We start from the raw sequence: 14631 nt of genomic DNA, 5'->3' as shown, positions 1-14631 counted from the left end.
AGTCTAAAGGACGCTCGCACGGAATGCAAGAGATCCGGGTTCGACTCCCGGCCGAGGCACAATTTTTCGCAATAAGTTTATTACAATTTTTAAGATTTGGGAAAATTTGGAGGAATTATCAGAATGATTGTGTGAATCCGATAATTTATCGGCTCTCAATTTATTTCTGAAAAAATTAATTTAATTTAATTTAAATGAATGTTAGTTCAACATCTTAACACTCGGAACTGTAAGGCACTTCGTATTTAAAGTTTAAATGTATTATTATTAAAAATTATAAGAAAAACATTTTATTTTGAAAATCAATTATAATTTGACTTAATACGATGTATTTACATTAATATTAATTGTTAAGTATTTAATAAAACAATTTTTTTAATAAAATATATATTACTTTTCCAAAAATATCAATTATGCGTAAGCAACTTATTATATGCTGAATATTATTAAAAAATTGATATATTACTTTCTAGATGGAGCAATTGTACATAGAGGTTCTTTACACGATTGCAAACACTGTAGGCGCCAGTACAGGACAATACGCGCATTACAAGGAAGATCTTTATCGATATGCCCAAGAAGCCTTCGGAGTCCCACAGGATCAGCACCGACGATATCTCAATATTGCCTCGGAAGAAAAGGTATATCCGTTTATTAACTTTCCTCTCAAATACGATATCTCGGCTTTTCTCTCTTCGAAAAATATGTCATCAAAGTACTGTTATTTGTGTCACAGTAAAAACTAAATAAAATAAAACTTATTTACTATTGCAGCCACCTATTGTTGTGCTAAGCGTGGTGGTGATTGAAGCTGATGGACTCGAGGCAAAGGACGTCAATGGTAAGTCAACTCATTGTCAGTTCCATTCCGAGCTGCGATTACTTTTTGAATTACAAACGAGTAAAAGTACTAACTATCCCATAAAACTAAGTTTCCCGATTACAAACAAATGACAAAATCGTATTCCACAAATAACTTAAAGAGCAAGTTAAAACTATGACAAAATTTTCACTTAGTTAAAAATTTTCACTTAATTATATGAAAATATTTAATCTTGAAAAAATGTTAGTTGCAGTAAACATTGTTCTTGCTCAATATTGTTACTGCAAAAATATTTCTACCATATACTTGCAAGACATTTTCTGACTAAAATATTATCAGAAATTATCGAAATGTAATAGATAAAATAAAAATCACATACACACTCTACACAATATTCTTTTTACTGAAAAAGTGTATTGTCATGTTCTTTAGGATTTAGCGATCCTTACTGCATGCTGGGAATACAGCCCGGCAACCCAGGTGCACCATTGAGTCCACAAACGAATTTAACGGCGCATTCGCCGCATACACCCCCAGCATCCCCGAGGCAAGCAATTCGTGCCCTTTCCGATGGCGTCGACATCGAGAACTCCCATCATGAGAAGCTTCGAAAGCATCACAGGTAAGTTGAGAGGAAGAAATGATTATATTCTCATATCAAATAATACGAAAATACGTAAACGTTTTGTAAAAATATTATTATAATTTCTGTAGTTTCTGTTTGGCAATTAATTATTATAATTAGAAATGCGAGATGATGTGAGCAAATCTTATCACGTCTAGTTTAGGATGTCTAGTAGTCTTTTAGTCTAGTCTGACAGATATTGTGTTAACTATTCTAAATAAAACTATTGCTCATGGAAGTTCTATTGTTTATTTCGTAGGAAATATGTCAACATATTGTAGACGAATTGAACTTTCCCCTTTTAAAGTATCTTCTACCCTGACAGCATACAAACATTAGCTATTATTGGTATTACAACATGATTGATATTAATGATGCGATTGCACTGTCTCGCGAAAATCTCATTTATTGTTTATCACAAAAATTGCATCCTATCTATCGTTATCAGCGGTACGATAAAAATTGATAGCTTGCTACTTAAGATAAGTGACACTTAAAAAATTAATATCACAAAAAGTAATATCTAACTGATATTACTTTTGGAAAGAATGAAATGTATTCATATACGAGTACAAATTGACAAATATTATTCTATAATTACTTAGGATTTTATAAACAAAACACACAAATTAATAGTATCGCGCGATACTCTAAATTCTTTATCCATCTTCTAACAGAGAAAATATTACAACGTGACTATATTTTTGGCATAATAGAAGATTATGACTTAAGAAATCAGCACGTGCCAATCTAGAATATTACGAATCCACAATGATATGTGCATTTACTACACAAATTAATAGTATCGCGCGATACTCTAAATTCTTTATCCATCTTCTAACAGAGAAAATATTGCAACGTGACTATATTTTTGGCATAATAGAAGATTATGACTTAAGAATTCAGCACGTGCCAATCTAGAACATTACGAATCCACAATGATATGTGCATTTACTACACGCTAACTCCGACGACATTTGCGACAATACGATGCGATGTACAATGGACGCGCCGGATGCAGCAAGTTCTGTGAACGAGCGAGCGAGTCGTTCTCCGGAATGGAGAACGGGCAAGAGCATTGAGAGAGCAAACCCATTTTGCTGTGTATCTTCATATATTGTTCTGTTCGCCACCTGGTGGTATAAGTAAAGTGATTAATGCAACGGCAAGAGAGCTTAGAGTGTACAGTGCATCACTAGCTGCAACGAGACACGCGACGTCTACGGAAGTGTCGTACGTCGTGTATGCTCTTCGTTAACCGCGTGAAATTCCATCCGGATTCTGCAAGCGGATGTCATGCTGCATATTGGCATTGAAGATTTGGAAGCTTTGTGAGGAAAACTTAAAACTCTATCCCCAGCAACGACATAATTTGTCAATTAGTATCAAAATCCTATTTATCATACAAGATTATTGTGTTACAATATATAGTTGCAAATAAAATGGATTCGTGTATTCTGTAACTAATATAAGTCGAATATAAAATAAAACGTAATAATTTAAACATAGCTTGAAATATATTCTATAAAAAAAGAAAGATTTGAAAGAGATGAAAAATGTGAAGTTATTGGCTGCATTCAGTAGAACGTTTATTTTGCAACTATTAAAATTAAGTTTTCTTTGCGCTGATTGGATTATACTTTTAGATCTAGAGAGAGAGAGAGAAAGAGAGAGAGAGAATGGAATAAGATCCTATCTTAGCAGATAATCATAAAACGTTCGATAATCATAATGCGTTCTACTGAACGCAGCCATTTTTAAAAGAATTGAAAAAGTAAATCCACATTGAGGATTTACCTAAGTTTTTTAAAGATGCAAATATTAGATTATAATAAGATTGTACTTTATTATTTATTTTATTTAAGTATTTTTATTTATTTTTATTTATTTTTTACTATTGATTATGTAGTACTTCCGTTTCTAAAGACGGAAGAGGTAAGTTTGTTGAAAAAATTAAACAACAAGGTTTAGTAATCAGGAATCATTAAACGGTTGGATATTAGAAATTATCGAAGCATTAGTAACGACGGTACTAAACTGTTCATTCAAAATCAGTTTCAGGCTTTCATTTAAGCGTAAGGAGCACAGCAGTAGGCGGGAACACCGCGAGTCCTTGAGCGGTGCTCTACCCGCGAAGTTTATACGAGCTACCTCCGTGAAGCCGCATACGTTGAGTCCGCGTTGGAACGAGAAGTTCCGTTTGTAAGCGAAAACTTTGGGGTCTGAACCCCTCGTAATTGGCTCTCGCAATGGCGATCCTTTATTAAGTCTAACTAGTGCAAATCCGTGTACTCATACATAACCATACTCCGATTCCTGTTTTAGTGACATTGATGACATCAATACAGACATTCTCCATCTGGACATATGGTGAGTTTGCACTGCATGCGTAATCATTTTCTACTATGTTACTATTATATTATCTTAAAAATTATACAAAGCTTAGAATAATTATTTGAGATGATATAATCAAATGTTTCTATATAAAAACATGAAGTTTCAAAAATTCCAAAATCAAACTAAGCTTTGCGAGACTTGCATTAATAATTTCAGGGACCACGACGACGAGTCCTCGGTGTTTGACGCGGTAATCAAACTTAATGAAGTACGAGGCGTAAAAGGGCTCGGGCGATTTTTCAAGCAAATTGCTCAAAGTGCTAGATCCGGAAGTCAGGATGACTTCCTGGGTTGTGTAAACATCTGTTTAGTGGTAATTGTTTAATCTATCATTGATTTATTATTGAACTAGCTATGTGTGTGTTGTGTTATGTGTTTAATAATTTGAAGAAACTGACTGAAAATTACAGTAATAATAAATAAAAAACTTTTAATTTAGAAACTGGCTGAAAATTATTAAATTTTTAGATTTCTGATTAATTATCTTGAAAAAATTTTTGTAACAGTACCGACATTTATTTGTTTTAAATAATTTTAAAGAATTTGTTCTGAGTTATATATATATTTTAAATATTATATGAGTTATAATTAGTGTTTTGATAATATTATGTTAAAATTAAAATGTTAAAATAATATATATATTTAATAATATATTGTTTTCCAGGATATTCCGAGTACTGGAGTCGATCAATGGTACAAACTTGAGGCGCGGACTCAAAGGAGTAATATCCAAGGCAGAATCAGACTGAAATTATGGCTGTCGACGAGAGAGGATCATGGAACATCCGAGGAGGATAATTGGGGCGAGCTAAGGCAACAGGAAAGACTGTACACAATTTTCCTCAATCATGAAATGAACAAACAAGGAGTACGTACACAAAGCCGGCTAACAAAACTCATATTAGATCTAATACGCAAGACATTGTTTACATCATATATTGAATACGATAGCGACGTAAATTTCTCGTGGTAAAGTATATCGTGTATTTTCAGACTTATGGAACATAATACAAAATTATGTGTCGCATTTTATACATATTATCATAAAATTTCAAACAACTATCATAAATAAAAGTTTTTAAAACGAATGAAAAAGATAGATAAATAGATAACTTTGTGAATATACATTTTCTCCTAATATTTTTTAAATTTCTTTCCGATATTCTCTTCATTGTTAAATTAAATTCTGACTCGTTCATAAAAATTATAAAGTATTTTAAAACATTTATTATCTTTCTAGAAATTACTAATTAAAGACTATGTCTTCATATGAATTTGCGCGATTTCAGGAAGACTTCACTGGAGAACTGCCGCAAACCGCACTAACTATCTTACATCAACACGCGGTACAAGGTGATGTCACCGAGTTGCAGCAAGCCTTGATAAGGTGGGTGGCAAGTTCCCGGCAACCCGCCGTCGATCCACGAATGCTTCATCGTCTTCTACAGGTAACTTAAGTCACCGGAGCAACTTGCATCTTGTCTTATATACAACAAATATTACATTAACAAAACTATTAAATAACAATTATAAACTTAGACTATTTCTCAATCTTAGGAACTTGACAATCGATGGCATACTGAAACTTTGTCGCGCGACGCAGAGCAGTGTCTGGCGGATTCCTTTAACGATTTCCTGGAAGTATCTTTGAAAAAAGTTAGACAGCACCGGATACTGTATCCACCTCTATATAGACCAACTATATCGAAGCTAGATTATCTGCTTAGGTAAATCCATATATCTTTATAATAAAACGTACAATTGCAAACATTAAAAAGTTAATTGTGATATATTAGATATATGTATAAAGCTGGATAAAAAATAATTTTTATTAAGCTTAATAATAATTGATATATAAAATTATATGTTAACAATTACTGTTACAGATGCCTGGGACTTCTTTCAAATATGAAGGCTTTTCGAACTTGTTGCCCCTTCAACAAGGAAATTCGTGGTGAGATCATTACCGCTCTTAGAAAAGGAACTCTTGAATGGTAAAAATACCTTATCATAAGCTAACAATATCTTTCTAAATAACGTATAATAAGTTTCGAGTTTTATTTTAGTATATAAGATTATTAATGCATAAATAAAAATATTATATATTGAAGTAAAATACAATCATTTTTTATTTTATTTTTTTTTTAATAACATTTTTGTTTGTATTAATTGTACTAAAATAATGGCGTAGTAACAAGATTATAATAATGAAGCTATAAAAAGATAAAACTTGAAATTTTATTTAATTTTGATTTAAATTTTGCAGGTACGAGGATACTAGACAACAAACAATGTGCCATGACCAGGAACCTGATCAGGACATCGATAGAGTTTTGCAAGATTTCACGAACTTAGTAACTGCATTATTAGTTGATCTAGAACAAGGACTTTTATATTACAACAGTCTCTTTGAAAGGTAAATATCTTCGAAATCTGCTTTAGAAGATAATATAAAAAATTGCAAATAAAAAGTATAATTAAAAAATAATTAATGCGAACAATTTTCTCTATCATTAAATACAAAAGTACTAAACCACTTGGTTATTTTTTGTCTATTATAATTTATATCTTTGACTATATATATATAAGACAATGTTTTCTAATTAACAAGATTTTTCCATAAATTTAGAGATTACAGAGCTTAAGAAACTATTATTATCTTGACATAACGAAAATTGTCTAATCATTGATATATTAATCTTATGTTTCAGCACGAATGGTGTGCCATATTTCTCAGCAGTTTACAAGCAATTAGAAAAGCTGGTAAGAATGCAAGTGACAGAAATGTTCCTCGTGAACAAATCATAAAATATATTTATAAATAGATTTTTTTACTTGTGATTTTGCAACAATTGCGTCAAAGACACACTGTCACATAACACATCATTATTTTTTATTCACTGTGTCGTCAAGCTGGGTGTGCTATGTTTGGCTTAAACGCTTTATTTGAGACGTCGATCGTGCCTACGAGAATAAAATGATCTCATGAGGAAAGAAGATTACTTTAATTATTCTTTTCTAAGCCATAAATTTAAGAACAATATACTTAAATTTAAGAACAAAATCACACTAATTAGAATGTATCAAAGAGAAATTCAATTGAATTTCTTAAACTACTGTATTTAATTCGACAAAATTTCAAGTTACTTAGAAAAATATTCGGTCGACGTCCTTGCATTGAAATGACAATACATATTACTGTTTATATATAGAGTGTCCCAAATTTACGATGATATTGCTTTATGATGATATGGATGGTGTTTAAAATATATGTTATACTGTAAATAACAAGCGCGACAATTAAAGACAAATAAAAGTAAGTTGTAAAATAATCATAATTATGGTAAGGTTGCATCGGACACGCTGTAAATAAACAAGTCGCAGTGACCTGAAGGGGCCAGGTTGGGAAAAAGCGTGACGACGAATTATAAATGTCCATCAGGTCAGCGCGATTTTACTGTACACGAGATATTTGTCCATAGCTGGCGGAACACGTGGCGAAACACATGGAGAACACATCCGAGGTACTTTTTTCATCGCCACCACAAAATATTAAACTTTCTTTCTCTTTCTCTTCTATTAACTCTTTTTTATTCTTGTCTATAATTCTCTATCTTGTTCTCTTACTCTTTCTTTCTTTCTTTCTGTTACTTCGAATTTCTTGCATAATGTAAAACTGTAAAATCGTCGCATTTTTAGCTGCATACCCATTAAAAATGTGTAAATTAATTATTACATTAATAATCAATTAATTAATAATAATTAATGACAAGAAGTATTATGAAATTAATAATTAAGTATAGTTATATTGTACGTATAATGCTTATAATATGCGCATTTTGTGCAAAATAAATAATAAATGTAAACAAGATTGTATGAGTATGCAGTTAAAGAAATAGACGTTGTTAACTTAGTAATTACTGAATATACTTTATCGTATGTATATACTGTTATATATACATTAGTTTTGAGAAAATTAATCTATATTTTGATTAGCAATCTAAACGACTAATATATTTAAAGTTCCATATGATTTTTTAACGCGAGGAGAGCACACACTTTCAACTTCTACACACATAAATACAAAAATAATACTCGCAAAATGCACGAAGCAGGCAATAGTGTGCCAACTAGAACAATTCCAATTATTACTGTATTTTATACTATAAATAATAAAAATATATTAATTTTTTAATATTATTTTACAAAAATCTATTTCATCAATTTTAACATACCGATGAAAAAAAACGCGCATTTTAGTATTACCTTATAATCGGCAATACAATAATTGAATTTTTTGCCTTTTTTTTATGAAATTAGCTTGTTTTATAAGCTCTCTTGATATCAAAAAAAAAAACTATAACGATTATACTGTGCTATTTGGCATTTGTCAAGTCTTTATTTTCCACCGTTAGTGCATATTCTTCACAACACCCTCACATAGCGTAGTTCTCGTGAGTAAAAACTATCGGATATTGCATGCGCCCATCCGAATCGTTAGCGAAACACAGCTGCACTTGACGCGTACTGATTGCATGCGCTCGCCAATTTAGCAAATGATACCACTCATTTACCCCTGTGTCCTTATTTTTAGTCGCAGGTGTATTTCTCGTTACATATAACTGCCCAGTTATAAAAATAACTGAAATCGATGTACAATGTATCATATCAGAAAGCACGTTTGCGCGATTATTGCTTTTTATAACTATATGTTAATAGTTCATCGAAATTCGCTTAAATTTGTATATAGATTATTTTGACATTCACAAAGTTTAAAGTATTCAAACGCAAAATTTTTTAATTTTTACAATAAGATAAGACTGTTAGAAGTAAAAACTTTTTAATATTATACTATTAAAAATATTATACTATTCTTTATAGTGATGTGTATTCAAATTTTATACCAATATTTTTATACCTCAATTTTTTATATCAAACTTGTTATATTCACATATCAAATGATTCTTATATTTTAATCCTATATTTTTATATATTTTATTTAATATACATTTCTCGAGAAATACATCTGTACTTGCCGTTCAGCAAAAAATAAATAAGTTAAAATAAATTACAAAAATATGTTTTTAGGAAATAATGTACTTTTTAAGATTAAATACTGTTTGTTTAAAAAATAATTACATTTTTAATACTGATTATATTAACACACGTTTCATATCGCGTGGATTATCGATAACCCACACAGAACTTTCCGTTTATGCCATTTAATATTTTAACTTTAAAAAGAAACATAATTACAAAATAATTTTTTATATCACGTGGATACATAATTATATGATGCAATATAATATATGATGCAATATTGATACATTTTTTGTTTTTTAATCATGAAATATGTATTATTTAAAAAATATAACAAGCGTAAATGAAAATGTCTTGGTTCACCGGTGACCCATACGTCAAATTATTTAAAATTGTTTCACGTTACCTGTTAATATTACTTAACAATATAGTTATATAGGTATGTCAAATATTAGAATATTTAATATAATATTAGAATATTTAATAGAATATTTAATATAGTTAAAATAATCAAATGTAGAAATTATTTTGCTATATTTTGATAAATGAGATAATTTAATTTTTAAATTATTTGTTATAAAAAGTTATTTAAATAGAAAAAACGTAAAGAGATAAAATGAATTTTAATGTTTGTATGGACAATCTTAAATTTAAGTTAAAAATATGTTATTTTGAATATTTGAGTTGTTATTTTCTACTTTCTATAAATTCTAGAATTATAATTGTGCTTGAAACTTGAAACTTGAAAATTCTTCTTAAAAAGGAATTTATTTTTTGCGGAACAAACAAAAATACAAAAGACGCGTAATTTACATTTTTTACACTTTCAGGAATGCTTTCGCGCATCCTCGAGTTCGACATCCGACATCTCGCGAGTTCTGATTAAATTTCTTCCGTAGATGCCATAAAACTTCAGCAAAAGTTTTACAACTACTAGTGTTGAACTTGTTCAGTTGTTCAGCTCTACCGTGAAAAAATTTCGAACAGAAAACTCGAGTCCCAATTTGTTATCGATCTGACCACATTTTTTCATGTCGTAAAAGAATTTAATTACGTTGGATTAAAACAAATTTAATTAATTGTAAACTTTTACAAATTTTTAATAAGGTCGTTCTTTTCCGCTTGTATGTACATTTATTTCCGAGTAATTCTGTCGAATATATCGCAGGGCTAGAGGGAGTACTTAAAACTTCCAGAACATAATGCATATATATGTATATTTTAAGTGAGTTCTCTAAACAGTTTACATAAAGATGCTTGAAAAGTTTTGTAATACTGACCATCTGCTGTGTTGTACAAGCATAACTCCCATTATATCCCTGTTAACTATATCGCCGAGACTGACATCCGGCACCTCTCTCGAGAATAGAGATCTCTTTTAAGCAAAGTCACAGAGGATCGCACGTCAGCGTGCAACACGATAATTTGCTACAAACACGCGAAATTGAATTTTAATAGCTTTACATAAATTTCGCCGAGTATGCAAATTCACTAGGGCTTGCGATGTTTAAACGATGCATATATAATCCAACAAATTGTTGTGTCGTATGAAGTATACGATACGTAGTAGCGCGTAAAATCGACCTCAACAAAATTCAATTTTAGACGCATTTTATATGGATTACACATTAAATATTTTTTGACAAAAAAAAGGTTATTATACGATCTATCAACAGACATCGTAACTACTCATTTTTGTAAATTATTTAAATGTATATAATATTTAAAAAGTATAAAGAATGTCAAATATTATTAGAATATGGATATAATTTGTAGGAAAAAGTTACAATATTCATTGCTTGTTAAATATAATTGTACACATATAAAAATATAAAATATGTATTAATGCAAAAATAAACTTGTAACAAAATATTTCGAATAAAAAGTAAAAGTACTATATTTTATAATGTATTGCTTTGTAACTGACATTTATTCAAAATGTTGGATTGTGTATGAATTATTTTGCGAACAATTAATGTACACATATATTTCACAAAGAAGGCATGTACCAAACTTTCTCGTTGACAGGGCTTTATCCCATTTTCTTAGTGAAAAAAGTTTGTAATAGCTATTTAATTAGTTAATTGAGAAAATGTTAGCGAATTTTGACACAATGCTTCAAAGATATTAAGCCTCAAAGTGCAATAGCATTGTATAATAGTATAATAGTTTAAACGAAGTAATTAAAAGTAATATTATCACTGTGCTTGCGCGTCTGTGGCTACATGATCGAATAGATCGCGGGTAATTAAAACAATTACTTTCACAGATGCACAACGAGCTTGGCGCAAGAGTCACCACCGCCTGTTTGCAATTACATGGTCAAAATCGAGACGAAGAATATGTTCTACCACCCGGTGCTGAGATAGGAACACCGATATTCGAACTTTACTTGGCTCTCCAAGATTTTGTAAAGTAAATGTCTATTATACTTGCTAATTTTTATATCAATAAAATCATCTTTTAAAATAGATATTTAAAATATGAGTACTGAAAAATCATTTTTATGGCTTATATAATTGTCTTACCTTTTTAACATTAAAACACATATATAATTTAAATTATTTTGAATATAATCATAAAAGTTTTATCACAAAAGTATTAAAATTAAATATATATGTGTACAGATATATATATATAATAATATCTTACATATTTTTATATAACTGAAAGGTTACTTTTCATATTTATTTCATATTTATTTTATATTACTGAAAGGTTATTTTTCATATTTATTTTACATTAAGGAAAATGGATAAATATATCATGCAATATTGTGATTAAACACAAAATTTGTTTTAGTATGAAAGAGAATTTACCACAATCGGACCATAAAACTTTGGCGATCTGCAAGTATTACGAATGGTTTAGACCAGCAATCGACAAATGGCTAGATCTGGCGAAACTCAAGGCAATTCAAAGAGTACGAAGAGCTGCGGAACTCGATCGAATCTGCACCGGAGAATATTTCGTCAAACACTGCACATCGGCAATCGACGCCACTGCGTGTTTTTATCAAGTACTCAAGTTTCTTATTTTTCTGATTTATGTGCCCATCGCAATACTGCAATAGTCACAATTTTGTTATAAAAAAACTGTAAATAATTATATATTTTTTCTGATCACAGATTAAAGAATTCTGGAAAAAACTAGCGTGGCCGGATCTAGTTGGATCTTATAACTTCGTGTTGAAAGTCATCGATGTAAGTATATATTATAATTATTTTTTTAACAATTTTAATATCTAAAATCGCTTATACCTCTAATAAGAAATTATTGTAGATTAAATTTTCAATGCTTTAAATGTAAATCATCGATGTAGAATTTGTGATTTCACATCCATGATTTAAAATATTGAAATTTGTATCCACAATAATTTCTTATTGTAGAAATATATTTGTGTTAATCGATGATTTTTTACATTCGATGGTGCTCTTAATATGAAAACGTAATAATTAAAAATACAGCCTATAATTATTTTCTTAAAATACACTAATGTCATCGCAATAATATTGTGATGTCAACACTATTTGTAGGCAATATGCAGCTCCGCGGCTTACTACGCAGAGATAACACATCAGAAACTGGCGGATAGCGGATATTATGAAGAGCATACACCATATAAGACCACAGATGAGGTAATCGCTCAGGTAGAGATTGCTTCGCTTTAGTATACAAACAGTAGTACACTTCCTGCTTCGCAAAGTAGTTTCACTAAACTATGAGAATATGAGATGCGATTACAACTTTGCACGACAAGCGGAGCATGACGCGATATGCAGCGCAAATTCTATTAACGTTATGATTAATGTAAAAAGCGTATTAGAGCTTAGAAGCTAATATATAAATATGAATCGAAAATATGACTAACTTTTATACATATAAAGCAATTATGCGTATATGTAAAAAAAGGTAAGTTTTCAGCGCTTGACATTAGAAATGTCTCAATGCATAATAAGATATATATGTAAGAATATTATAAACAAGGAAATAATCACAGCTATTACGAATAAATATTTAATTAAAAGATATTTTAAAATATTATATCATAATTTATTCAATTCAATAAATTTTAGAATAATTATATATGTATATTTCATTAATATAGGTACATGTTTTAAGAAATAAATAATATATTATTAAATTTATAAACTCTAAGTTGATCGTAGAATTTAAATACTTTCCTTCTATCTCTCTCTCTTTGAGAGTACTACAAAATTTATAGAATGTTATAAATGCCCTTTTGCATCGCGCAAATGAAATATGCAGAAGGGTAATGTGATAATTATTAATTTAACGTTGAACAATTAATTAATAATTTATGCTATTTTCAGATGTGCGTTGCTATTAATGATCTCGAGTACGTGAGAAGATGGTTATTGGATCTGGGCGAGGAACTTCGCGTGGAACAGATTTTAACTGCTTTAGAGAATCAAGCAGGCGAATCCGTTCGAATGCAGTGGCGAAACACTATGATAACACCGCTGGAGCAAACTCCTGGGCAAATGTTACTCTTTATAAATCAAATAGTTTCGAGAATTGGAGCAAAGGTATTTTGAGATTAAATGTTGATATAAAAGAAAAAAGAAATCAAAATTGTTTGCTTAAGTTTAAATTGGATTTCCTAACTAATGCAACTTAATCTTTCTCGTTTTATAAATTACAACCACGTAATATATATTCTATGCATAATTTCTTCATTATCGCAATCTCTAGATGAATATCTCACTGCTCTTTTTAAAAGGTCACTAAGCAGAGTAATTTACATCCCAGTTTTAAAACATCATTGGCGCTTTTATTAGTTTGCAAACATAATTATATGTCGTGATAATATCGCTGTAACTATCGGAGACTATATTAACAAACGCGTATTAAAAAAACTGCTAACTATACATACAATTTTTATCCTAGTCAAACTAGTCATATTGTAATATATTAAACATAGCAAAAATAAGTTTATCTAAATGAAAAGTTCAAAAATAGATACATTTGTTTGTTCTATCTGTTTTATATAGATGAGACCACCTCTGAAAAAGGCGATGTTTCACTTGGCTTGGTCTCCTGACAGTTTACCGACTACAGAAGCGATTGCACCTCTCGTGGAATATCTAGATGTTCATCTGGTAACACTTAACTCGGCTCTGCTAGCCGCAAATTTCAATCGCGTTCTGCAAGACATTTGGGAGGTAGTCCTTAGTGAATTAGGCAGTCAAATGGATGGAAATGCCGAGGTAATTGCTCCCTTGTCATAATTGTACGAATATATATTATATTAATCTTCTCTCTGATCATAAAATGATTATCCTTCATATAATAAAATTATTTCGACGATATTTGTAAGTTGATTTAATGTATTAGAACACATAAATTTATATATTTATAAATAATTTAAATTACACTACAAACGACAAAATAACAAAAAAATTATTACTTGCAGGATAAACCAGTGATGTTTTACGAGAGATTACACGAAGCACTTGATTTATTAGTGAGATTTTTTAACGCTGACGATAAAGGCTTACCTCTAGAAGTATTACGTCGTCAGAGTTTCATGAACGCAGAAGAACGCCTCCAGTATCATAAAATGGACACAACTTTTTTGATTGATCGTTATTATCAACAACGTCTTCTGGTATGTTAATATGCGACATCTAAATTATTATTTTTATTTTGTAAATATTATTGTTATTTTTTATTTTAAATTGTTCTATTAAACAAATACAAATAATAATATCTTATACAAATA

General features: G+C 30.1%; 1 protein-coding gene across 6 annotated transcripts in view; it reads left to right on the top strand.

The window, feature by feature from the left end:
• The window catches only part of LOC108756622 (BAI1-associated protein 3), a 103019-nt gene that overhangs the window by 85951 nt on the left and 2437 nt on the right, over window positions 1-14631 (top strand). For 3 of the 6 annotated variants that reach the window (XR_001939850.1, XM_018500570.1, XM_018500569.1), the window contains exons 5-24: window positions 474-641; window positions 775-841; window positions 1256-1445; window positions 3504-3650; window positions 3774-3818; window positions 4002-4158; window positions 4510-4713; window positions 5135-5293; window positions 5403-5572; window positions 5732-5839; window positions 6112-6261; window positions 6557-6608; window positions 7328-7369; window positions 11155-11300; window positions 11688-11904; window positions 12014-12088; window positions 12422-12535; window positions 13220-13435; window positions 13901-14116; window positions 14323-14517. Coding sequence is in view for 5 of the 6 variants with exons in the window: in XM_018500570.1 (XP_018356072.1) it covers window positions 474-641; window positions 775-841; window positions 1256-1445; window positions 3504-3650; window positions 3774-3818; window positions 4002-4158; window positions 4510-4713; window positions 5135-5293; window positions 5403-5572; window positions 5732-5839; window positions 6112-6261; window positions 6557-6608; window positions 7328-7369; window positions 11155-11300; window positions 11688-11904; window positions 12014-12088; window positions 12422-12535; window positions 13220-13435; window positions 13901-14116; window positions 14323-14517 (2838 nt within the window). In the remaining variant the exon portion in view is untranslated. The remainder of the gene's footprint in view (window positions 1-473; window positions 642-774; window positions 842-1255; window positions 1446-3503; window positions 3651-3773; window positions 3819-4001; window positions 4159-4509; window positions 4714-5134; window positions 5294-5402; window positions 5573-5731; window positions 5840-6111; window positions 6262-6556; window positions 6609-7327; window positions 7370-11154; window positions 11301-11687; window positions 11905-12013; window positions 12089-12421; window positions 12536-13219; window positions 13436-13900; window positions 14117-14322; window positions 14518-14631) is intronic. The other 3 variants (XM_018500571.1, XM_018500573.1, XM_018500572.1) reach the window with 3 other exon arrangements.

This window comes from Trachymyrmex septentrionalis, unplaced genomic scaffold (genome assembly GCF_001594115.1).
Source record: "Trachymyrmex septentrionalis isolate Tsep2-gDNA-1 unplaced genomic scaffold, Tsep1.0 scaffold129, whole genome shotgun sequence".
NCBI classification, from domain to species: Eukaryota; Metazoa; Arthropoda; class Insecta; order Hymenoptera; family Formicidae; genus Trachymyrmex; species Trachymyrmex septentrionalis.
The sequence above is the reverse complement of the archived record's forward strand: the minus strand, read 5'-3'. Positions and strand labels throughout refer to the sequence as shown.